We start from the raw sequence: 25392 nt of genomic DNA on the forward strand, positions 1-25392 counted from the left end.
AACCAGCTCATTATTCTAACCACTAGGCCAGCACTTGTATTGCTAATTTTGAGTGTTAAGCCCAGCTAATCCAGTTTGCATAGCTGCTGCTGAACCAAAGAAGAAAATGGAATTGTGAGTTTATGATTGCATACAGTCATTGAAGACTTTGAGTTGCAAATTTATATTTCTGTGTATTTTTCTACAGAAACAGTTCCTTTTTTTTTAACTTTCTTGAATCTCCTCTTTCATTTTCTTATGTGGTGCAGCATCAAAGTATGTAAATGAAAGTACCAGTATTGGTCTGTCCTGTAGAGTGTGCTATACATACCTATTGTACCTGGATGTAACGCGCCTTGAGCTACAAGGAAAAGGAGTGAAATACCCCAAATAAATAAATAATACATCTAATGGGATGAGTAGGTTATTGGTGACAGTAGTGGAGGAGAAAAAAATCTTGAAATAACCCATGAGGATGAGAGGAACCCAATAACTAACAAGTGTCCTTGTCTAACCTTTCCATACCCCCCCCCCACCTCTCCCCGTCTCTTGCAGTGCTCTTCAACTTCATCCTCCATGACCGCCGGAAAGGGCCCATCTGGAACGTGATCATGTGGACGTCGCTTTTCCTGGGGCAGGGGGTCATTATCTGCCTGTACTCCCAGGAGTGGTACGCGCAGCAGTACTGCCCCCTGCACAATGTGAGTCACCTAGACACGGCCAGGGCGGTGAGTTGCAGCCTCTCTGCTTCCAGGGAATTCCTCTTTCCACTCAAAGCAACAAACATGTTCAGTTAGCAGTCACGAGCAAACACTAAGGATGCCCATTGAGGAGAGAGAGAGATGCCTGTGGTGACGGCGCCTCCTGCTCTGCTGACCCTCATCAGAAACCCGTGCAGGCGTTTCACTGATGCACATAAAATGTACATCAATTGCACCCAGCTGAAGAGTAAACTGGAAGGGGCTTACTAACAGGAGCTATAAACACAATAAAACCTACGTTTTATTTCAAATAAGGCAGAAAAACACAGGAAACCTAAAAATAGCAAAGGAGGAAGCAGTAAAGCCAAGAAACAAGTATGTTTGGGGTGTGTGTGTGTGGCTTTTAACTGCCCAGGTGAACAAATCCTGAAGGCATCTCTTCCCTTCTGATCTTACCATAACTTGTAGGCTCTCTTCCCCTTACTCCCTGATTGACTTAAATTAAGGGGGGGGGGGGGAAATCCATCTGTCCTCTCCTGACTTTAACATAGCCTCCCTTCAGTCTGTGACAGATTGAAGGGGGGGGGTCCATCTTTAGGTTCTTTTACCCTTTTCCTCCCCCACCTTCGAAAAACGAACTCTAGCCGAGCTGAGAATTGTGTGTGCGCCTCTGCCCCCCACCCGATTCTAAAGCAGACAGGGAGAGCCCGTGTGGCTATTAGTGGACATGAGATTCTGGTTCCTCTTCTTGTCCTCCTGTCTGTGATCCCAGGGCTTCTCTACTCTTGTAAAGAACCTCACTCTTACTGCTTGTTTTTATGTTATCTATTACAGCAAAATGTTTTTTGCCCGTACTACTTAATGGGAGCTAGTTCTTAGTTCTCACGTGACCACCTCCTTTCTCTTCCTCTCCTACAGCCTGCATTCCTGGACTATATAAAACCTCGCTCTTGGACCTGCCGCCTGCAGCAGTAGAATCAGGACTTCAGTCTGGCCCTGGGTTTGCAGTTCCGTCCATAATGAAGAAATAGATCTGAGGGGCTGGGGGAGGGGAGGGAGGGTTGTGAGTTCAGGTATCAATACTGTAATTTGTGTGTGTAAAAAGAGATTGTGCCTCCTACTTCTTGGACAACTGGTCTTCTGCAGTATGTGGTTGCACCGAACACTGAGCAGTCACCGGTTAAAGGGAACTGAAGGCTCCACCTGGGATCATCTGCCCAAATCTGAGCCATTTAAACTCATTGCCAAACACTGAACTGCTAGGCAGCGCTGCTGGAACTGTGCTGATCTTTGCAGGACTTGCACTAGCTTTGTACTTCCATCCCTTCTTCAGTGAGAACGGTGGATGCATCAAATCTGCCAAGGCTCTAGCAACAGTCTCTCATCTGAACTCATCACCTTCCTTGAAAGCGTCTGAGATAAATATTGTACACTCCATGTCATTGATAGGAGGTTCAGCAGCATGGGAACAACCAGAGAACATCTGCTAGTTGGATTTACAAATGCCTGCTGTCGGAGCTACCTTGGATAGATGCCTTTTGAATATCGACACAAAAGTTTTTTTTTTTGTTTGTTTTTTTTTAATTTTATGGAGCTTGGTTTCTCAGAGCTATTTTTAAGGGACCAATAATCATATACATTCTGCTATTCATAATATTGTGGTGCTGTTGAATATATTCTGCTTGTGTACGTGATCGAGGAGGGGGTGGATGGGAGACTGCAAACGTTTTTTTTTGTTGTTGTTTTTTTGCTATTGGAGAATCAGAATGGGTAGAGTTCAGTTGGCTTTTTGCTATGAAGTAATGAAAACATAGGTTAGCTGTTCAAACCTAGTTGTCAGGGTGGGAGTAGAGCACCAAGACCAGGGAGAGAGGGGCAGGGGTGTTAGTTGAAGAAGAAAAGGTGTAGTGAGGATATGGACTCCCCAACATGGAATTTGGTCAATAGAAAGTCAGTTTTGTGGCATAGGCCATACCTATACTTTTATTTTCAGCCAAACTATCTTCAGGTTATTCAGGGAGAGACTAGCTGTGCAATAGCAGTTGGTGCTGCAGGTGAAGGCTGCGTTGTGGGCACAGGCAAGAGCTGTGAGAGATGACTTGCACCACATTAGCCCATGGTAGCACCATGCCGATTGAGTAGTCTGCTTTTTAGCAGTGGTAAGTTGCTATATATTGAAGAAAAGACAAGAATTGAGCCGAATGCTGTTTACCTTCCTGGATTTCCCTTTGATTTTTCCTGTATATGGTTTGCTCTCCTGTGTTTTATAATCCTGTTTATGCACTTGATGCAGAGAATGGTGATGGAGAGTCACCATCCAGGGTTAAATAAGTTACTCCGTTTTATATATTTCTTCTACAGTATTTCCCAAACCTGATAAAGCAAAGAAACCTTCAACAGAGAATGCTTGCTAGAAATTGTTTTTCTTAACATATTGTGCTGTGATCCTGATTTTGAAATGTGAAGCTGTGCAGTTTGTTTCAAGAAATGTAGTATAAAATTGAGCCCCTAGGTGTAGCTCCCAAACACACACAACATGCAGTTGCCTGAGATGGGGAGAAAAAGTGAATGGACAGTTTCAGGCATTGTCCTATTCATTGTTGCAAAAGCCCTCATTTTTATGGCTGGAAATGTAAGAAAACATTTTTAGAGCAACTGAACCATCTTGGGCACCAATTCTGGAGAGCAAGCGTAGTGTTCTGGCAAATAAGGTTGTGCTCATTACATACTTCAATGGGGGAGGTGGAAATGTCTGGCAGGAGAACCCTCGACTTTAAAAGCCAGGATGCCAAAGAGCTGTTTCCTGGAAGCCAAGCTAAGAATTGTTCTGGAAACAGAACTGGACTCGCTTTTCAGAATATTCCAGTTTTGGCCTTGCTTGCCACAGAAGTAGTGAGGTACCCTGAGGCTCAACACATTTTTCTTGCTTGTGTAGTGTCCCTCTGACAAAGTTTGATAACTTTTAGGTGTTTGAAAATACTTGTTTCGTTTTCCCTCTTTGATTTATTTTTTGATTTATAAATGGTTACTATTTAATTTGCAGAAACTAATTATTTAAATGAAATGCTGCGGGAATACTTGAGGCCTTAAGAGATTTCTGGATAACCTGTTGCACTCTTCCGGACCAAAAGAGAACACTGAGATTACTCTGTCAGATGGTGGGGCAATTGTATATCTCGTCTTACAGAAAGCTTGATGCAGGCCAAGTATGGGGACAGGCAGAACGTGTTTTTATACAGGCCTTGACCCATCACGTAACAGACATGCACTGGTCTGCAGAGTGAGCCTGCCTAAGGAAGGGCACAAGTGCGCTGTCTGAGCTGGGGCATGGCACTCAGATGGTACAAGAGTAATGGGCAGTGCTTCACTAGCTTTGTTTTGAATTATTATTTTACAATTCTGCACAATCCCAAGGAGAAAAGGGCCTTGGCCTGCGGTGGTCCGTCAGAAAGAGAGCTAGGCCCAGTAGGACCTGGAGGCTGGAAGAAGCCGATGGACTCTCTCCGCTTTTCCATTTTCCTTGGGGTTGTACAATCACACAGACTGTTTTGGGGCCAGTTGCTGTGTCTCTTGCTATATTTCTACAGTACTTCTGTAATATTGCTTGGGTTAGCTCAGTTTTTCAGGCAGAACCATAGGGATAGAAGGAGACTTTTTAGGAGGATGGTTAACAAAAGGGTTCATTTCTTGCTGGGTAATGTCCCAAGCTGCTTTCTTGTATGGTTAAAGTGTAATCAGTGTTGAATATTTTGAGACTATTTTCCACAACAAATTGTTTTTTATGAAACAAAGCATATTGTGTTCTGAAGTGAGATAGGGGAATCTCTGCCCCATCCTCCTAGGCAGCTTGTATGTGCTTAGGGAGAGGAAATAGTGGTTGAAATTTATTCTTGGATTAAAGTTGTTTACTTGAGATTTGCAACAGGATACAGCAAGATCTAGCTTTTACACAGGTCCCATATTTAGGGCCACCTTTTTTATCATCAGTATAATTTCCTATTACTCTTGGGATTTGTGTATGTGGGAAAGGGGGTGGTTTTATTTTATTTTTTTTTTAATTCTGGAAATCAAAAACCTCAGTGTGGGAAAAATGCCAGTAGGGAAATAAACATGTGGGGAAAAATGCCAGTAGGGAAAATAAAACATGCACAACTTTCCTGGATTAGTTTTCAGTGGTGGTTTCACACGTGGTCCAGTTTTTGTAATTCTGGCCCAGTGTGGGTGTCTTGCCTGTCTGGTAACCACCAGAAAATGAAGAAAAAGGCATTTCCAAGGCCTTGCAGAGGTAGCCTGAAAGAAGAACAACAGTTTTTAGCACTTTTACACACATGGCGGTGGACGTTGCTTCGGTTGTGTAAAGCATGTGTGGTTACTGGACAGGAAAAACCCTGCCTTTTCCCAGGATCCAGTGCAAAAATGAAGTACCTCGGGGGGTGGGCATGTAAGGTACTCACTCAGACTCATTGTATTAATTGTCACTTCCACCCCTTAAGGCTTTTAAGCTGTTCTGCTCTCTCCACTCCATTTTGCTAATGCCTTTCATTGCTTTCCTCCTGCCAGCAGCAGCCAGTATAAATACACCTTGCTGGGGTAGAATGGAAGACTCCTCTTTCTGTGTGCTTCGGCCATGGAGAGCGCAATATGCTGCCAGTTATCTCCATTAGTGCAAATGACGGCGATTTGAAAGGTTACACTTTGCACTGTTGCTTTAGATTGGGACCATTAAAAATTGTAGTCTCTTAAATAACTCCAGAGAAATTGCAGCAGTTAATCTCAGAGGGAAGGCATGTGATCTGTATTTTAATACAGGTACACCGGTATATAAAAATCTAAAAATAAATAAATAAATAAGATTAGAAATCAGTTTGGTCCTCGTCACTTCCAGTCCCGGCTGGGTGTATGTGTACTTATAGCTGGAAAGTAACGGAGTAAAGCAAAACACCTATAAGCTGGATTTCCAGGTTCTGTTCTCTTAGAAGCTTCAGGTTGGTGGAAGTGTATTGGACTGTAAATCCTGAATTTGATACTTGCTCTTATCTGTATTTTGTAATTCTTCAGTGACTCAGCTTCTCTATTACAAAATATTTGTCCCTCCTGGATGAGGGAAACAGGGTAGGACTGAAAGCTGGTCTATTACATGTGTGTTAGAAACATACAAGTATCCTGTAAAAGTGAAGCTGTCCAAATAAATGGTTTCTTTTACTCGCTGTGATGTCTTTAATCAAGCAGCTGACATGAGAGGAAAATACAAATCTGATGTGTACCAACGAGGGTTTAAGAATGCAAATCACCTGCAAGTGAATGTCCTGAGTCTGCCGCATTGGCAGCACCAGACTGCAAGAAGGGAAGGACCTTTCGCTTTGCGTTTTAAAGTTGTGATGTAAAACCAATTCAGCACCCCCATGCCCAGTTTGCTTCCTAGAAATATTCTTCCCATTTTTGCACCTCGGCATCCATACACGTGGGCACATACCTACTTTTTTATGTATTCTTTGTGGGAAAAAATAATGTATTTGAGGGCTGTTTTCAGCTCCTCGCCCCCAATCTATGCATGTAGTTTGCAATACCCATGGGTCTGCAAGCTGATTTTCAAAAGGAAACTTGCCGTGGAGCTTCCCTTTGAAAACCCTTCCCCAGTGGGGACTGTGGGTATAAAAGTATCTACACAGTTTACAGGTGCAAACTCCCAGTTGGGAAGTGTATGCAGGGAGTTAAATTGTCTGGGTCTGCTTTGCTGGGACAGGCTTGGTGCCTCCCCATTCCCCATGGAGAAAACTATGCATGCTGTGTATACTTTTCCCAAACTGGGTGAAAGGGCACTTTTAAAGTTGGTTGTTTTGGGTTTTTTGTTTTTTTTTAATTTTCTGCAGGTAAACACCCGTTCTTTACTTCTACCCGGGGAGCCATTGAAGCATTAGCCTTGGCCTTTCTAGCCCCTTTTCAGGGTGGTTCTAGCAATCAATATGCTGTGATAGCTAGACTTTGTAGAATCTGAGAGCCTCATGAACACAATATTTAGTGTCGGCCTTTCCAATATGAAGTGCAGTGATGTCAGTCCTAGCCAAAATGGTAGAAGCTATCCTTAAAAACAAAATTACTGATCACCTAGATAAACATGTTTTAATGGGGGGAGAGTCAACATGGTCTTTGCAAAGGGAAATCTTGCCTTACCAATTTACTAGATTTGTTTTAAGGGTGTAAATAAACATGCAGATAAAGATGAACCAGTTGGTACAGTGTATTTGGATTTTCAGAAGGCATTTGATAAAGTCCCTCATGAGAAATCTCTTCAGGAAATTGGGAAGTCATGGAATAGGAGGCAGGAAACGGAGGGTAGGACTAAATGGTCAGTTTTTTGAATGAAAAAAAGTTGTTAGTGGAGTACCAAGGGTCTGTACTGGGACTTCTATTTAGCATATTCATAAATGATCTCGAAAGGGAACAAATCAGATTACCAAATCTGCAGATAACGCAAAATTGTGTTTAGAAGTTTAAACCAGCAGCAGCTTGAGATGAAATGCAGAAGGATCTTGTAAGACTAGGAGATTGGTCATCTAAATGGCAGATGCAATTTAATATGGACACGTGCAACGTAATGCAGATAGGGAAAATATTTCCAACTTCAGGTACACAATGTTGGGCACTATGTTGAGTCACTAATCCAGGAAAAGGATCTTTGCTTATGGACTATACTTTGAAATCTTCAGTTCAATTTGCAGCGACAGTCAAAAAGGCAAACAGAATGTTAGGAATTATTTGGAAAGAAACAGAACAAAACTGAGAATATCATAAGGCCTTTGTATAAATTCATGGTATGATTGCAGCTTGAGGATTGTGATCAGTTCTGGTAACCTCATCTCAAAAAAGATATAAAGATAGAAAAGGTAAGGAGAAGGGTGACAAAAATTGATAAAGGGGATGGAAAAGCTCCCTTATGGAGACAGGTTAAACAGATTAAGGCTCTTTAACTTGGAGCAGAAATGACTGAGAAGGGGTATGGTTAAGCTTTATAAAATCATGAGTGGGGTAAATAGAGAATGGTTATTTACTCTTTCAAACAAACACTAGCACTAGGGCAGTGTTTCCTAATCTGTGTGCCATGAGAAAAGTCAGCACTTCACAATAACTAGAGTCATCAGTGGTAGCTCTTAAACGTGTAGGACCTCTTTTCTGAGAGCATATGTAATCATGCAAACCTCCTCTTCCTAGCTACACTAGGATCCCTAAAGTGTGGTTAATAGGCAGCAACAGGGCATGATACCCAGGCCTGCTTTTTTCAGCAACACAGCACCTCTGCATCATCATCCTTCTCAGCTTTCATCTTTGAGTCCTCCCAGCCTCTCTTATCCCCAGGCTGAGTGAGATAGGGAGCGTGTGCACTCATTCTGAGAGTTGGGAGCAGCAGTAGTGGAGCTCTGGCAGCCACTTGTGTCACCAAGGAAACTAATGGAGCCGGCTGTTCACATCATATTCACTTCTTTTTTTTCCTGCACTTGTATAGAGAGGGAACGAGCCCATTCTGACAAGTTCATTTATTTTAATTTATTTAGACATTTTATGTACCATCGTTCTATGTAAAGATCACAATGGTTTACAAAAGTAACATTCAACAAATAATGATGGGTTACAAGGTGGTATTCAAAAACAGGCATTAACATCTATCAAATGAACTGTTCCAATACATTTGACTAAAGATCTAAAGCATGGTTGAGAAGTACAGAAAATAAATTTGTCAGTACATTGTATTGATTCTTACATTCGTTACATTTATTCTTCATGCTTCAATTAGTATCTTGTCCTGATATTTTAAGTTAGGTGTTATGCATTTTTGAATAGCCATGTTTTTAGCTCACATTTAAATCTCTTTCTATCTGGTATCAAATGTAACATCTCAGCTAGGGAGGTCCATAGGTTTGGACCCGCTATGGAAAACAAACAATCTCTTACTTGCATCGGGTGTGTGCTCTGTATTGTGGGAAGTCAATAGTCCTTTATTTTGAGATCTTAGTGTTTGCTGAGGTGTGTATGATTGTATTGTCACACCTATCATACCGGTATTACTGGAATGAATGATTTTGAATGTTTATACAGTTAATATTTTAAAATAAATTTGGGCTTGTTCTGGCAGCCAGTGCAGTGAGATCAGCGAGGGTGTAATGTGATCAAATTTCTTAGTTCCTAACAAAAGTCTTACTGTGGCATTTTGTAATAATTGTAATGGTTTTAATAGACATGTGGGAAGACTAAGTAATAAGGAGTTACAGTAGTCTAGGTCTGAGAAAATTAGAGTTTGCAATACAATACAGGAGTCCTGAAAAGTTGTTAAAGATTTCACCCAATGTAATATATGCAACTTGATATAACCTTTAGTAACTAACTTATTGATGTGCTTTTTCATCGTAAGGTTTTTGTCTAGCTGGATACCTAAATCCCATACTTGATTTGAGGGAGTAATTTGGAAATTACCCAGGTCTAGAGCCAGTGGTTTAACTATTGAGTTTTTACTTAACCAAATGATTTCAGTCTTTTTGGGGTTTAATGTTAGTTTTAAGTTGTGATAGTTCCTGCTGTATTGCTTTCATATAGGTTGAAGGTGTCTACAGTATTTTCAAATGATTTGGAGAATGGAATGTAAAACTGTATGTTGTCAGCATAGAAGAAGGTTGAAAAGTGTTGCCCAGAGGGCTGAGCCTTGAAGGACACCTATATATATATATAGTATTAGATATATGACTGCCCAGTTTGACTTGGAATATTCTATTAGAAAGGAGGAGAACCATCTGAGAACACAACTATTGACCCAATGTTGCTCAGCTGTTGGCACAGCAGGGTATGGTCCACAGTGTCAAAGACAGCTGTTGGGTCTATTAGCACTAGAAAATAAGATTCATCAACTTCAAACCAGGGTAAAACAGAGTCCATTAATGAGAGGAGGAATGTGTCAGTTGAACGATGTTTCCTAAATCCAAATTAATTTGGGAAGAGAATATCTTGGTCTTTTACAAGTTGAGATAACACTGCTTTTTCAAGTACTTTTGAGAAAAAGGACAAATTGGATATTGGACAAAATGCCCCAATCGTTGATTCTACTAGGTTTTTTTTTATTTTTTAGAATCAGCTTTATCACAACTTGTTTTAACGCATGTGGAACAATTCCTTCTGAGAGAGAATGATAACTTAAGGATGTGATAACACAGTGTACTTGTTTCAAGGAACTGGCAGGAATTGGGTCAGGATTAATTTTAGCAAGGATTTGATTTATTTAAAGATTAGTTACTCTGTTGAACGTGGGCAACTTAACCATGCTATGTGGATCTTCAGGTGCTTTTGTAGGAGAACAGATAAATTGAGTTTTCATCCTGGGGTCCACACCTTCTGGGAGATCTGACTCTACCTCCTGGAATGCTGCTGGGGTCCATGCCCTCCTGGGGGACTGCTCGATCTGCTGTTGGGGTCCATGCCCTCCTGGGGGCTTGCTTGAGCTGCCGCTGGGGGTCTATGCTCTGCTGGGGTTGTCTACCTTCTTTCCCTTTGTTTTGAAATTTGAAAAAGAGACTGGTGCACCTTTCAATGCTTCCCTATCTCTTATTTTGACCATGAATCCTCTCCATGTCTGCAATACCTACCCCCCTCACAACAGTTTTCTTAATGTAGGTGTGCCTTGGGCTTAAAAAGGTTAGGAAATGCTGCACTAGGAGCCAGTCCATGAACTAGCAACCAGCAGATTTAAAACAAATCATGGGGGGGGGGGGGGGGGGGGTTCACTCCATCCATCCATCCATCCATAATAAAACCATGGAATCTCTTGCCAGAGGATATGGTCAAGGCAGCTAATAAAGTGGGGTTCAAAAGAGAATTAGACAAGTTCCTGCAGAAAAAGTCCATGAAAAGTTACTAGGCAGGTAGACTTGGGAAAACCATCATTTATCCCTGGTAGTGAAAGAGATCAACTGTTTGGGAACAGACTGGCCACTGTTGGAGCCAGTATGCTAGGCTTAATCCTCTTTGGTCTGACGCAGCATAGCCCTTCTGAATTTTCCACATCTTTTTCTGTACAGCCTAAAGTTGATGAATGGATACTGCCAGCAGCTTCTTTGGGGCATCAGGATCTTTGAGACATCCTAAAAGCGGTGTTCTGGGCTCATAGTTAATGTAAAGGGAATGTTCATCACAATTCTATACACAGACTAAAAATGATAAATCCTCAGAGGGGATTAATATCAGCCTGTGGAGGAGGGAAATCTGATGGGAGATCTGGTGAGTGCTCCTGTTTGGGGTCTGAACCATATAGCAGATGCCAGGATGACTCAAGAGTTGAAAATTACAAGGGGGGGAGGCAGATGTCTGGAGAGGCACTGATCCTATGGTGATACTCTCAGAGTGTATATCAGCAAACTGTTTTGGGATTGATTAGTGCCATACAGCTGAAGAGGCTTCCCTCGGATGGCAGAGAAGTTGTCGAGGCATTGGTGTTGCTATTGAACTGCTCAATGCTAAACTGAGCCTCTTGCGAACTGGCTCCATTGGCACCAAAACCAATGCTAATGTACATGCTGCTGACACATTCATCTGCTTCAGGTATTGAGCAAATAGTCTCCTGTCCATCTTTTGTCCAATGATTGCTGAGACTAAAATTGAAGGAGAGAGCAAAGAAGGATGCATCCTTTTGAGTAATGAAGGGGACTGTACCCAATAGCCTTGGTATGGATCTCTGGAGAACTCTGTCTCATTGCTTGAGAAGCTAACCTCATCCCTGGATGAAGCCATTTGAGAGTGGGCAAAGACATGGCCACTCTCTCCCTGTTCTTGCATTCACGCCATTGACAGAGAATGATATCAATGCTCCGTGCTTCACATGATGCTTGGTCCTGTTCTGTCTTGGTTCTGAGGAATCCATCTCATGCATATAAAGTGAGAATGTTCCCTGCTTTTGGGTCTCTTCTTCATCTTGCTTCATGATACCTTGATACCCATCCCACCAGCATAGGCTCCTTCTATCCCCAAAAGTTCCCCAGTTCTTAATGAAGCTAAAGCCCTCCATTGTTTCATTTACTGAGACTGCATTCCTGCAGATTCAGGGATTGAGACTCTAGAATTCAGCCTGTCTCTGGGGTCCTGCAGTTCAACCTGGGAACATTTCTGAGAATGCTAGCCTTGAGCTTCTACACTTCAATTTCCTACTTAGAAGCTCAAGTTTGACCTCCATATTACTATATCTTTGGTATCCAGAAGTACTACACCACCTGCCTCCTTCCCGGCACTCTCTAAAATCCTATTTCGAGCATGTGTGAGCTCTGCTACCTTTGCACCACTAGGCAAATTACCATGTAATCCTCAGTCACCAGTAACCCGGTCATCTACCTTCCTAATGAATCACCAGTAACAATGGCTTTCCTATCTCTACCATATTGGACACACAACCCTGGAGAGAGAATGCATCACCCAAAAAGAAGATCCAGCTATGGGTTTACTCCTTAATGTGAGAGGATAATGCATCACCCAAAAAGAAGGTCCCAGCTATGCATTTACTCTCTGCCAGTCTAAATTGATGCTCTTCTTCCTAGAGACCTTGTTCCTCCAAAGTTGTACAGAGTGGTTGTGACATCACTCCACTGTGTTCCTAAAGGTTCCCTCATTATACCTTTCAGTCTGCCTCCGTTACTCAAGGTCTGCCACCTAAGCATTCAGAAACCATATTTATTCTCTGACAGCATGTACAACCTCTCTCCAACAGGATGATTGATTTGATTTATTTATTTGTTTGTTTACTTATTAATTAATTAGCTTTTTTATACCGGTATTTGTGGGTAATCACACAATGCAAAAGACTGTTGAATACCCATCCCCAACCAAAAGCTGAAATTGTACACAATTATTAGTCATTTCTTCTACCACATCCTTAAGTCTATGACACCTGCTCTCTTTTCCCATGCCATTTGGACTTTTATTCAATTTTCAATTTCTGTTTATGTGTGTGTGGTTTTTTTTTGCTAGCATCCACAGTAGGTCTTGCATGGTGACTGGGCCATCCATGTGTTGTTAATTAACAATTTCCATCCAAATTCATCACATCTGTGACTTTCCCAGGCCTCACGGGAGCCTGTCTGGAGGGAGACCTGAATAAGCTCTACCACGTTGCAGTACAAGAAACACTACCATGCCATGCTCATCACATTGCCTGTATGTCTGGGATCATGTTTTTTCAAAAACTAATTTTTTTTGTTTCATCCTAAACCAAGGGTAAATTTAGACAAGCCATCCGCTCATCCTTATTTGTTTTATTTATGTAAAAATTGTATTTACTGCCTTCTTGATCCTAACTGGGTTGCCTAAAGTGGTGCACAACCGAATACATATTACAATATATATAACACAAAATAATGATACATACAAAAGAATAGGGGGAATTAAAATTATATCACCTTCATAAATGACATCACCCATACATTCTATCACCCAGCATCTTAAATTCTGCCCTAATATTATCACCCCTACAACCCTCCTCATATTTCCCCTATACTCCATCATTGTCACTCCATCAACACTTCACAACCTTCCATTTCAACCCATATACCTATCTTTACCTGCACATCTCTCCGCCATTAATATCTATTTATTCAACTGGATTCCTTCAAAGAAAACAGAGCACATTATCCAACAAGGAGAGCTCTACTACCAATGGTGAAAGAAGAACCAAGCTTTCACTTTTTTTAAAAGTACAATAATTCAGCTCCAGTCTAATATCCCAAGGTAATCCTTATCCCATTAATAAGGCAGTTACTCTCTTCCCTACATCATTTCAACAGCTATGAACACCAAAGCATGCTAGAATTGTTATTAATTGGTCCTCCATCTTTCTCAGCCTTTCCTCCTCCACAAATATTAATAAGGAAGGAAGTGAAAACTATGTTTATGCAGGAATTTTCAAGCACTTTTCAACTTTGATCCTTTTGGAAAAGACCTTACCCTTATGGGCTCAAGATTGTTCTCAACAGGGGCTCAGGCCCATACTCCACCTTCCCCCAAGTTTTGAACTGTAGAAAGATGCGTTGACACTTGGGCTGAACCAAGCTTCAAGTGCTGTTTTACATTACTTGAACAGTACTAAAAATCATCCTTGTCAATATATGAGGACCTGAAGAAGTCCACTTATGGTATAAACAAAATCAAAGTTCTCCTACCCCCTCCAGCATCAGTTACACACGACAGGTGAGCACTAATTAGATTAAAATATGTTTACTTTGTTCAAAACTATTATAGTAAAATGTATAATTGCAATGGATGGTACAAGCATGTGTCTTGTGCCTTTTGTCAAAGTTTTGAATAAAGCAGCTATTATTATTTATATCATTTGTATAGGCTACCAAGGGTATGCAGGCGTCACAGAGACAAATAAGGAACAACTCTTGCTCTTTGGAGTTTATAACGAAGACAGACAAGGCACAGACAAAAAACAAAACAAGCCAGTTAACAGAGGCCATAATAATTATGTACTGATGGGTACATTCTGAATTAAAGGCTGTCTTTATTCCAGTATATTATAACATCATTCAACCAGGGTAGTATCAGGCCTATTAATCCCCGCTGCTGGCCCTAATGTTTGATACTTCAAGCTTAACAATGTGTGTCGAGAGAGTTTCAAGAAGTCCGCCCTGTTTTCATATTTTTGGCATGGTGATTTTCATTGATTACAAGTTTGAATTTAGCCAAAAGGCAGCGAGGTTTATTTGGGTTATCCAAGTCTGTCTGCTTCGTGGCGTGTTACTGAATTTGTGTTCCCCCTATTCGAAGCCGTTTTTGTACAACGCCCTGAACATACTACTCACCTGTGAGCCAGGTGAAGAAAAAAAAAAAAAAAAGCTTAAGCTTTTATGCTTTGGAAGAAAACAATCCAATGCCAAGGCCCGGATGTACTTTACAATTTGATTCTTCATCTGATACCGAAACGTCAGGGCTTTGATGGCGGCCTGCGGCGTCCTATCCAAGCTGTAGCCCACGCCGCTCCCACAGGCCGGGCTCGGGGGGGAGGGCTGCACACCGCCCACGGGGAGGGAGAGGAAGTCAAAGGAACTAAAGGCCGAGCAGCGCTGTCCGTGCCGCCTCCCCTGCCAAGGCCCCAGTCTCTCTCTCGGGCTTGGCCCGGCCCTCCGCGAGGTGAGGCCTCTCTCTCCGCGGCTTGTTGACGGTTTCTATGGTGACGGGAGGGCCGTCCCGGGCCATGCCGGAGAATCGGGGGGCGTGAGTCTCGGGATTAACCCGGGAGCAAAGGAGCTGAAGCCGGCTAGAAGGTAAGAGACGGTGAGGAGGAGTCGTGCCCGGACCGTGTGTTGATAGATGATGGGGGGAGGGGTGGGGTAAGAATTGGAGAGGGGAGGGAGGCAGTAGCGAGCCCAAAGGGGTAAAAGATGGAGGGATAGAGCAGCACCTAACTCAGAGGGTGAGATCCTGTGTGACCCAGAGGGGTTGGGGGAGGCAGTGCCCGATCCGGAGCGCGAGGGGCAGGGGCAGTAGCTGACTCAGAAGAAGACGTGCAGGTATGGAGCAGTGCCCGGCTTGGGATACACGGACAGTGTCCAGCTCGGGGGATGAGAGATGGGGGAATGGGGCAATGCCTGATTTTGTGGTGAGAGGCAGGGGGGAGTGCTTGAAATGGGGATAACAGACACGGATAAGATGCAGGGGGCATATGGCAGTTCCTAGCTTGGGTTGAAAGTCAGTGACCAACTTGGTGAGAGACAGGGCAATGGGCAGTTCCAGTTAAAAGGGTGAGAGAGGCAGGAGTGTGAGAGAGGAGGGGATACAGTGCTTGGCTTGGATGTAAGAAGCAGGGTATAGGGCTGTGTTCGACTTATGGGTGAGAAGCGGAGGTACAGGCAGGGCCGGTGCAAGCGGATTAGGCACCCTAGGCGAACCTTCTGCCTTGAGCCTCCACACCCCCCTCCTGGTAATGCCACCCCGCGGTCTCAACCCCGATTCCTACCTCATTCTCGATCGTGCCCGCCGGGTGTGTGGTTTTCTGGACTGTGAGCAGGTTGGGCGCTGCTCGTAGCCCGCCAAATTGTCACTCCTCTTTGCCGCCGCTTGGGACCCCATATGACTCACACCCAGTAGCGTACCAAGGGTCTCTGGCACCCGGGGGCTAATGCATTTGTGTGCCTCTCCAGCACTCCCCCAATCCTTCTTGTACTATTGCTTAAGGCCACAGAAAATCAGTGGCGTCTCTAGACAGAAGAATTTGGGGGGAGGGGGGGGAGACAAAATTACATTTCCTCATCACACCCACCTCCATAGCATAGCCCCCTGCTTTAAAATTGGCTATAAAAAAAGTCTTAATAAGAAAGACCGAAGGGTCTTCTGCATAATTTAAAAAAGCTGGCAAGTTTCACACCTCTAGTAAAACTACTATTAAAATTATTTGATAGATTTATTCAACTAATTCTATATGGCTATGAGAGTGAAGTCTGGAAAGTATACAGGAAGGGACAGAATGTCAATATAAATCCTGCACCTCCATTTCTATAACATACTGTGCATCCATGGAAATTCACCTAACAATGGAGCTTGGGTGTTTCCCTTAAAACTCATCAAACAAAAAATATTTTCAAATTCTGGTATCTCCTCATAGTAATAAGCAACACAAGCATCTTCCACTGCCAGACACATTGTGAACTAATAGAAAACCCCGCAAAAAAGACACTCAAAATCTATACAGCAAGCTGTAACATATCGTAACATATCAGTAATATCACCAAGGACTCAAACAACAATAACCCTACCTGTGAAAAATCAGAACTGTAAATATTACACTGGGTCCCAGAATACCAATGCACCACCTACCGAGGAAACAAAGCACCCACGATTGCTATAGATCCCTACACAGACACACTAGCAGAATCTCTCATCATGGTCACACGCACAGAGCAGAGACAGACCCTCACCAAATACAGAATAAAGGATCACAAATTAGACAAACTGAAATGGAAACCCCAAGAAGCCAGATTCTGAGTGTAACAATGGAAAAACAGAACCACCATTCTTCATAAAACAAATAAAATCAAGAAACATAAAGCATCAATTATAATAGTAAAACTATTCTAATAAAAGAATATTTTAAAACTACTGATAAATAGAATAATTTCTATTAATTAAAATCAAATACATTTTTAAAAATTTCCCAAGCACCAATAATATATTTCAAAAGAGCATACATAACAAATAACACCCAGTAATGAAAACTAATAAGGATTTTAAAAAGCCCCTGCTGTCCATACCTGGGAACTCTTGATTTCCAGTCACTCTGAAATTGTCGAGGATTAGGTTAGGGGAGCGCACAAACTTTATCCTCTCTCTCAAACATACTCACATATTCATTCTTTCTCACACATACATTGTCACAGACACACACATACATGCTCTTATACCCACCATAACCTCCCTCTCTCTCACAGACATTGACACACTTTCAGACTCCCCCCCCCCACCCACACACAAGCTCTCACTCCCCTGGATTCTCTTGTTCACGCACATGCTCTCACTCTCACTGGCTCCCTCACATACACACAGACACACCCACCCAAGCAAGCTCCCAGTCATTCTCACACACACACACATTCACCCATATACACCCACACTAACCCCCAGGCATGCACACATTCATTCTCACACACACACACAGACCCCCAGGCAGGCACCAATTCATTCACACACACACATACACCACACACAGACAGGCACCTATTCTCACACAGACAGACCCCAGGAAGACACCCATTCATTCTCATACACAGATACAGCAGGCATCCATGCATTCACACACATACACCCCCAGATAGACTCCTATTCATTCTTGCACCGCTCCCCCACCCCCCCCAGGCATGCACACATTCATTCTCTCTCACACACACACACACACAAGCAAGCACCAATTCATTCTCACACACATACACCTCACACAGGCAAGGCACCTATTCTCATACAGACAAACCCCAGGAACACACCCATTTGTTCTCTTACACATATACACACCCAGGCAGACTCCTATTCATACACTTGCACACACTGAAGGCAGACCCTCCTCTCTTTCTTTTGCCAGCAACCTCAGAGCCTCTCTCATTCCTCTGCTACTGCTGTCACTGCTGCCATGTGGATATTTGGGGAAGTGCTGATTGCTGCTACTGGCACTGAAGCCCGTTCTTCTGCCTCCTCTGTGCAGGCCCCGTGGTATTAAATATTTGCGGGCTTCCACTTCCTCCATGCCGATCTCGTACATTGCGAGATCAGCATAGAGAAAGTGCTACTCTTGCACATTCCCAAAGATAACATATGCCAATCACTAAAAAGTAATGGCGCCATAGTGAGGGCAAAGGTAGTGCCGGTGCCATTTTGAATATTGGCAAATCGGCCCAAGTGCAGAAGGTCGCTCCCGGACCCCCGCTGGACTTTTGGCAAGTCTTGTGGGGGTCAGGAGGCCCCCCCAAGCTGGCCAAAAGTCCCTGGGGGTCCAGCGGGGGTCCGGGAGCGATCTCCTGCACTCGTGATGTCAGGTCACAGGAACCAAAATGGCACCGACGCTACCTTTGCCCTGTCATATGGTAAGGGCAAAGGGCCACCGGCGCCATTTCTCTTAACGCAGCCGTGGCCCGAGAGTGGGAGATCGCGCCGGGACCCCCCCACTGGACCCCAGGTAATTTAAAACATTTTGGGGGGGTTCGGGAGGGTGTGGGATTTCTTTTAAAGGGTCGGGGTGGGTTTTAGGGTTGTTTTGGTATGCCGGTTTTCCCGCCCTCCCCCGATTTACGATTTTTGACGATAAATCGGGGGAATTGTTATTGTATCGCGGCTCTAACGATTTTTGACGATTTAAAATATATCTGACGATTGTTTTAAATCGTCAAAAAACGATTCACATCCCTAGCTAGCAGTAGTGTCTCTGTGCTATAGTGTTTTCTGAAGCCATATTGTGATGGATACAAGATGTTATTGTTATCTAAGTGTTCCGCTAGTTGCTTTTGTATAGTTTTTTCAATTAATTTTGCAATTAGGGGTAGGTTTGATACTGGTCTGTAATTGCTCAGATTAAGCGGGTCGCTGTTTTTCTTCTTTAAAATTGGTTTTACAATTGCCCCTTTTAGATTATCTGGCATGATGCCTTCCTCTAAAGATAAATTAACTATCTTTGCTAATGTCGGTGATACTGTATTGGCTACTTTTTTTATTTCTGTGGTTGGTATTGTGTCAAATGCATGAGGGGCCGGATTTAGTTTTTTTCTAATGGTCTGTAAGTTGTTTATTTACAACTTTTTCAATTAATTTTGCTAAGAAAGGCAAATTCGAAATTGATCTGTAATTTTTAAGGTTTGTAGAATCTACATCTTTCTGTTTTAAAACTGGTCTCACTGTGGCATTCTTTAATATCACATGCATACTCCCTTCCTCTAGTGATTGGTTCACTGCTTTAACCAAATAAGGACTAATGATATTTATACATAGAAACATAGAAATGACGGCAGAAGAAGTCCAAACGACCCATCCAGTCTGCTCAGCAAGCTTTCACACTTTTTTTTTTCTCATACTTATCTGTTACTCTTGGCCCTTAGTAACCTTTTGGTTCTATTTCCCTTCCACCCCTGCCATTAATGTAGAGAGCAGTGTTGGAACTGCATCAAAGTGAAATATCTAGCTTAATTAGTTAGGGGTAGTAACCGCTGCAATAAGAAAGCTACACCCATGCTTATTTGTTTACTCAGACTATGTAATTCAGTCCTTGTTGGTTGTTGTCTGTATATAGATCCACTTTTCTTCATTCCCCCTGCCATTGAAGCAGAGAGCTATGCTGGATATGCATTGAAAGTGAAGTATCAGACTTTCTCCCCTGCCGTTGAAACAGAGAGCTATGCTGGATATGCTTGAAATATCAGTCTTTCTTCCCTGCCGTTGAAGTAGAGAGCTATGCTGGATATGCATTGAAAGTGAAGTATCAGGCTTTACTTAGATACATTGTCTTAAGGTTGTAGTATTAATCATATCTGATGGGTGATTGGCTGGGTTCAGTTTTTTGATCAACATTTCAATTTCTATTTTGGGCGTATTCTCGAAGTCAGACCATATTGGTATATCTTTTTTAGGCATGCTAATTATTTGAGGTGGCATAGAATAAATAAATAAATAAATCTAGTGACCTTAATAAATTATCTATTTTATTCTTGAAGAACAATGCCTCTTCATTACATTGGGTTTCTGATAGGGATTCATTCTTTGACGGGTCACTGGTTAATTTTGAGATTATCTCAAATAAAACTTTAGGATTATTAGAAAATCTTTGAATTTTGGAATCATAATAACTCTTTTTTGTGTTATTGATCAACTTCCGATAATAAGCGAGAAAGATGTAGTAATTAGTTAGTGCTAGCGCTGAGTGAGTTTTTTTCCATTCTCTTTCTTTTTTCCTAAGCATAATTTTTTTTGTCTTAGGGCCTCATTTTCTAAAGTATCTCAGGCCTGCGATACTTTAGGTAATGAGGGGTGGGGGGCCAAAATGGGGGGCAGTCCTGCGCTAGCCAGCAGCGATCGCACCGCTGCGGTGCGATCACTGCCAGTTTCGCACCCAATAGCGCCACCATAGAAGGTGTAGCTATTGGGCGCAAAATAGGACGCGAAAAGGCCGTTACCTTTTCGTCGTCCGCGGCGTCTTCGCAGAGTCGGCCCCGGTGACGCCCTGACTCCTCCTCTTCCGGGGCCTACTCCGCCCCCATCTTGGTATCGCACGCGATAAGGGACTTTTCGCGTGTGAAACTTCCCTTATCGCATGCGGTCCGTCTGGTAAATGACCTCCTTAGTTTGCTATTGTACCAGGGATTCTGTCTTTTTGTCATTTTAACTGATTTCGTTTTCAGTGGATTTATTCTTTCTGCTATTGAGTTATTTTGCACCATTGTTCAGTAGCATCTTCGTTCAGTGGGTCGGTAGGAGAGAGGCAGGATTGGTCGGGCTGTGCGGCTGAAGAGAGGCAGTGATCGACGGGCTGCGCAGAAGGAGAGAGGCAGTGATTGGCTGGGCCACGCAGCAGGAGAGAGGCACCAATCAGCCAGGCTGCACGGCAGGAGAAAGGCAGGATCGACTGGGCGCGCTGCAGAAAAGAGGCAGCATCTCTGCTGAACGAGGAAGACAGTGGAGGCCTCCTGATGACATGGAAGTCCAAGAAGAAAGCTGTTGCTGCTGCCTACACCTAGGATGGAGAGTAAAAAGGGGTGGAATATCTCTGCTAGGATGAGAGGCTACGCAGGCTGGGGCTCTTCAGCTTGGAAACGAAATGGCTGAGAGGGGAATTGACAGAAGTTTATAGAATCATGACTGGGGTGGAAGGGGCAAATAAAGAACTGTTATTTACCCTTTCAAATAACACTAAAACAAGGGGACACTCCATGAAACTAAATCAATAGATTTAAAACAGCATCATAAAAAGTGCTTTTTCACCCAGCGCACTATCAAGCTGTGGAATCTGTTGCCAGCGGACGTGAACAAGGTGACTAGCACAGCGGGATTTAAAAGAGCTTTGCACAAGTTCCTGGAAGTAAAGTCCATAGCACATTATTAGCCAGGTAGACTAAAGAAAGCCTTTACTATCTCTGGACTTAACAAGAAATAGATCGACTTTATGGGCTCTGTCAGGTACTTGTGACCTGGATTGGCAACTGTCAGAGACAGGATGTTAGGCTTGATGGATCAATCTGACCCAGCATGGTAATTCTTATATTCTTATAGAAGAAAGTACGCTTTTTACCGAACAGTATTAGAGAAGGTTGAAGTGGAAAAGTCCAGTATTATGGAAGTGTGAAAATGACAATTGATTTTGCTATTCATCTTTGCTAAATCATCTTGAAAACATCATGGTATCAAATTCCTTCATCACTAGTGCCTTTGAGAGTTTATTTTTAGGTCAGTTTTATGATAATGAGCATGGCGTACCACTTTACCTAGATTTTTAGTATTGGACGTGGCGAGACAGGCAATAATTTCACAAATTTGGACACATTTCACTTTGAGAACAAAAGAGAAACCAGAGATTTAGTGAGCCGTATGATAATTTTGTTTTTTCTAATCTCGGATTGCTAATTTACATAGCTCTGCTATTTGTCTTTTTTTCTCTCTAGATCCCAGCTTGATACTAGAGTAAATTGGATTCCAGTATAACGTTTCCTGGACTTTTTTTCACTGTGCATTAAGGGTAACTGAAAACAATTCCCCAACCATGTCTCTGACTAAATTGCCAATGCCCATGTTAGCAGCGCCAAAAACACAGGGCAGAAAAATGCAAAGCATCCTGTCGCCATCACTGTATGGAGAAGAGAAAGCAAAGAAAGGCTTATTCACAGGTAAAGAACTGCCTAGTAATATATATAGTCAGTATTGATGATCTGAAATCTGTACAGCCTGTATAACTTTGTGGTTGTTTGACGTTGAGAGTCCCTTCCTTACCCACTGCAGCTTCTGTAGGAACTGAAAATCCTACCCCCTCCATCAGTACTCATATCGTGGATTTCTAGATGGCTGGGAGTAAAAGCAGTCCTGCTTTGTGTAATGGGACTACACAAAACTGACTGTGGCTAAATAATACTGTATGAAATTAAAGTTTTGGTACTCTCGTCTTCCATCTCATTGTTTATGATGTCACTGGCCTAGCTGATGAAAATCACAGTCTCATTGGACGGCCTCTCGTTCCCTGCTAAACTATAGGTATCTTCAGTCTCGGGAATTTGTTGACCCAATGTCCCTTCCATCTTCTCCTGCCACTTTACAGAGCTCCCAGAACTGAGGGAAAAGTCAGTTGTCTTGGAGCCTATATCGTCCCCTTCCATCGCCTTGCAGAGTGATTTCATCCCTGAAGAGATCCTCAGTGCTCTGACCTCCGCAGCCAATGCTGTCAGTCACCCCAGTTCCTTTACTGCAGCCAAGAAAAGCCAAATATCCCCACACATTCAGGTGAGTCTTTTTAACATATGAACAGCATGGGTACGTTCTGACTATCAGCAGTGAATAGGACCAGTCGGCAGTGGCTGGGTTAGGAGCAGGTGTCCAGAAAGATAAGATGTACTGAGGCAGGAATAAGTTTGTTCTTTGTGCTTGCGTTCGTTTGTGTGCTGTTTATATGTTGTGTACCTTCAGCCACCTAGAAAATGTGATTCTTACAATTCACGTACAACTCCCTGTGTCTCTTTTTTTTTTTAATAATTCAAAGTTTATTATTTTTGCAGTAAACAAATACAGAATGCCAAGACTCATTTTATCCTATTTAGTTTTGGAATGAGGAAGCCATTATTATTATTATTATCATTATCAGATTTATTTATCACCTTGCAACAAATCTCAAAGCAATTTAAAATACAAGGTGGCTCTGCCTTTAGTCCTTTATTTTTCGAGACCCTGTTAGAGAGATTTATTATTCTTAAGAGATTCTAATCTTTTGGGAGTAAGTCCTTTATTTTTTAGCTGATTTTGCTTTACTGTTTGCCACGTGGCACTTTATTCTGAGTTCCAAATGAGCTCCTTCTTGAACGCCAACCTGTGTGCGTTTGCTTTTCAGAAAGGGATACGAAATACGAATCCGCTCTGGCATCATCCTATCCGCAGGAGCAAGTTCAAGCACTTAACAGAGCAGCCCATCTGCCTGACAGGTGCAGGAAGGTAAATTAGAGGAAGCCGAGGAGTTGTTGAATGGAGATTTCGGTGCTGGCTGGGGGAAGGGAAGCGGTGAGAAGTGGTTTGAGTTAGAAGCAGGGCTGGCTCAAGAGCAAATGGCGCCCTGGCTGAAAATTGTCAATGGCGCCCTCTCTCCTTCCTTCATGCCAGGTTCGGTTTTTCAGTGTTTGCATGATTTTTACTCTTCTGTGTGATCATACTAAAAAGATTCTAATATTCCCTCTATTTTTCATTATCTATTTATTTACCTAATTTATTGTTAATATTTGTATTATTTCTGTATTTATTTCCTCTGGCCATCCTCCCTTTGTTAGTTTAGTGTCCTTGAGGTGATTTTGCCTCTCTTTGTTTTCTGGTTTAATATACAGCCAATGTTCGACAAATTCTAGAGGCACCCTGCAAGCGTTTGAATTACAAATGTGGTAAATGAATATTTAATATGAATTTAACAAAGGGTCTTCCCCTTTCTGACTTGCAGAGGCAGTCAAGTTTCCCGTTAGCAGATATTTGCTTCACCGTTGCGCGTTACTTATGGCAACTTCAATCTTCAGGCAGCCTGGGAGCAAACAGCACCTAAATCTACTTAACATAGCAACATCGTAAATGATGGCAGATAAAGACCAATGGCCCATCCAGCCATCCCACTTGGCTTCCTCCTCTCTGGTAGATGAGCATAGAAATTCCCAGCCTTAAACCAGCAATGGTTTCCCCCTCTCCAATCCCATCTTTTACCCAGACTCTCCACCCCATTTCTACCATTGCCCTCTATACTTGTTCCAAGTGTGTTTAAATTCCGATATTGTGCTGGCCTCCACCCCCTCCACTGGTAGGCTATTCTTGTCTTCATTACGAGATCCATACGTAATTGAATACAAAGGGCCCCTCCACTTCACTTGTCTTACCATCAAGTTTTGTAATAATCATCACACACCAAAACTACTGAAGTTGCTGTCTGAAACATCTGACCACGCCATGCTCATGAATGGTAGGGTTATAACTATAATTGCCCTGTGCAGGTTACCCCAGTGTTCACTCTCCAGCTATTGACTTGTATTCTCTCCTTTTTTTTTTGGTCCTCTAAGGTTTCATATGACTGAAGAACTACTCAAGCCCCCTCCCTATTTTCTTCTATCTCCACCTGCGCTTACCACTGTGCTCTGTGTTTGCCCCAAGCATGTTTAGAATGTGTCTCGGTTTTGGTTGCCACTACCTCTGCCAGTAGGCTATTCCAGGTATCTCTCAACCTCTTGGTAAATAGGTATTTTCTCATATATTCTCTGAACCTTTTTCCCTGCAATATGTCCTTGAATTTTATTTTCTATGAAAAGTTCTCCTTCCCATATCTGGTTGAAACCCCTTTCTATAATATCCCCTCTTCTTCAATGAAACTGCCCTGCACAGTAATAGTTTACTAAAATGTTTACAGAATTGATTTTCAGGTCTCCTTAAAGAGAGAGATGAGGTTCAGAGAGAGGGAGAGGTATCATAACCCATCCTAAAATGCCACCAGGATGAGAGGCAGAGGGCAGTAAATACTTCTAATGTTTTTGCCATAAAAAAACCTCTTCATTTTGAAGATGCAGTTTATAGCTGTGATTAAACTGAATTGTGCATCAGGAATGAGGAAAGATGCATGAGAAGGAGGACCAGTTAGTTTAGTGGTTAGTGCAGTGGGCTGAGAAGTCAGGGTTCAAATCCCACGGATGTTCCTTGTGACCTTGGGCAAAACACTTTACCTCTATTGCCTCAGGTACTCATTTAGATTGTAAGCTCTTTTATCAGGGATTTATTGTACCTGCATACTTATCATCACTGTACAGGATTGTATGTATCCAGAGCTTTATAAATGAGATATTATAGTATTGTGAGTCTTGTATTTTTCTTCCATCAGGGATATTTCTTTCCTTTGTGATGTTTACACGATGGGCAAGAAGGCAGACACTCCAGGAGCTTCTGCGTCTGCTTCTTCCCTTTCAAGAACCCAGAGTAAGAATCTGCAGCAGCCTGCAGAGGTGAG

The 25392-nt window shown here is 42.6% G+C and overlaps 2 protein-coding genes across 3 annotated transcripts in view; both read left to right on the plus strand.

Annotated features, from left to right (window-relative positions):
- The window catches only part of SOAT1 (sterol O-acyltransferase 1), a 108415-nt gene extending 102528 nt beyond the window's left edge, over positions 1 to 5887 (plus strand). Inside the window, exons 15-16 of one of the 2 annotated variants that reach the window (XM_029618112.1) lie at positions 535 to 707; positions 1599 to 5887. In XM_029618112.1, coding sequence (XP_029473972.1) covers positions 535 to 707; positions 1599 to 1655 — 230 coding nt within the window. In that variant the 3' untranslated portion in view covers positions 1656 to 5887. The remainder of the gene's footprint in view (positions 1 to 534; positions 708 to 1598) is intronic. The other variant, XM_029618113.1, reaches the window with a different exon arrangement.
- Positions 5888 to 14711: 8824 nt separating this feature from the next.
- Positions 14712 to 25392, plus strand: part of AXDND1 (axonemal dynein light chain domain containing 1) — a 116580-nt gene continuing 105899 nt past the window's right edge. The window contains exons 1-5 of the mRNA XM_029618071.1: positions 14712 to 14968; positions 21830 to 22051; positions 22477 to 22658; positions 23260 to 23360; positions 25267 to 25387. Of these exons, the coding sequence (XP_029473931.1) occupies positions 21928 to 22051; positions 22477 to 22658; positions 23260 to 23360; positions 25267 to 25387 (528 nt within the window). The 5' untranslated portion in view covers positions 14712 to 14968; positions 21830 to 21927. The remainder of the gene's footprint in view (positions 14969 to 21829; positions 22052 to 22476; positions 22659 to 23259; positions 23361 to 25266; positions 25388 to 25392) is intronic.

Source organism: Rhinatrema bivittatum, chromosome 10, assembly GCF_901001135.1.
Source record: "Rhinatrema bivittatum chromosome 10, aRhiBiv1.1, whole genome shotgun sequence".
In the NCBI taxonomy this organism is placed as follows: Eukaryota; Metazoa; Chordata; class Amphibia; order Gymnophiona; family Rhinatrematidae; genus Rhinatrema; species Rhinatrema bivittatum.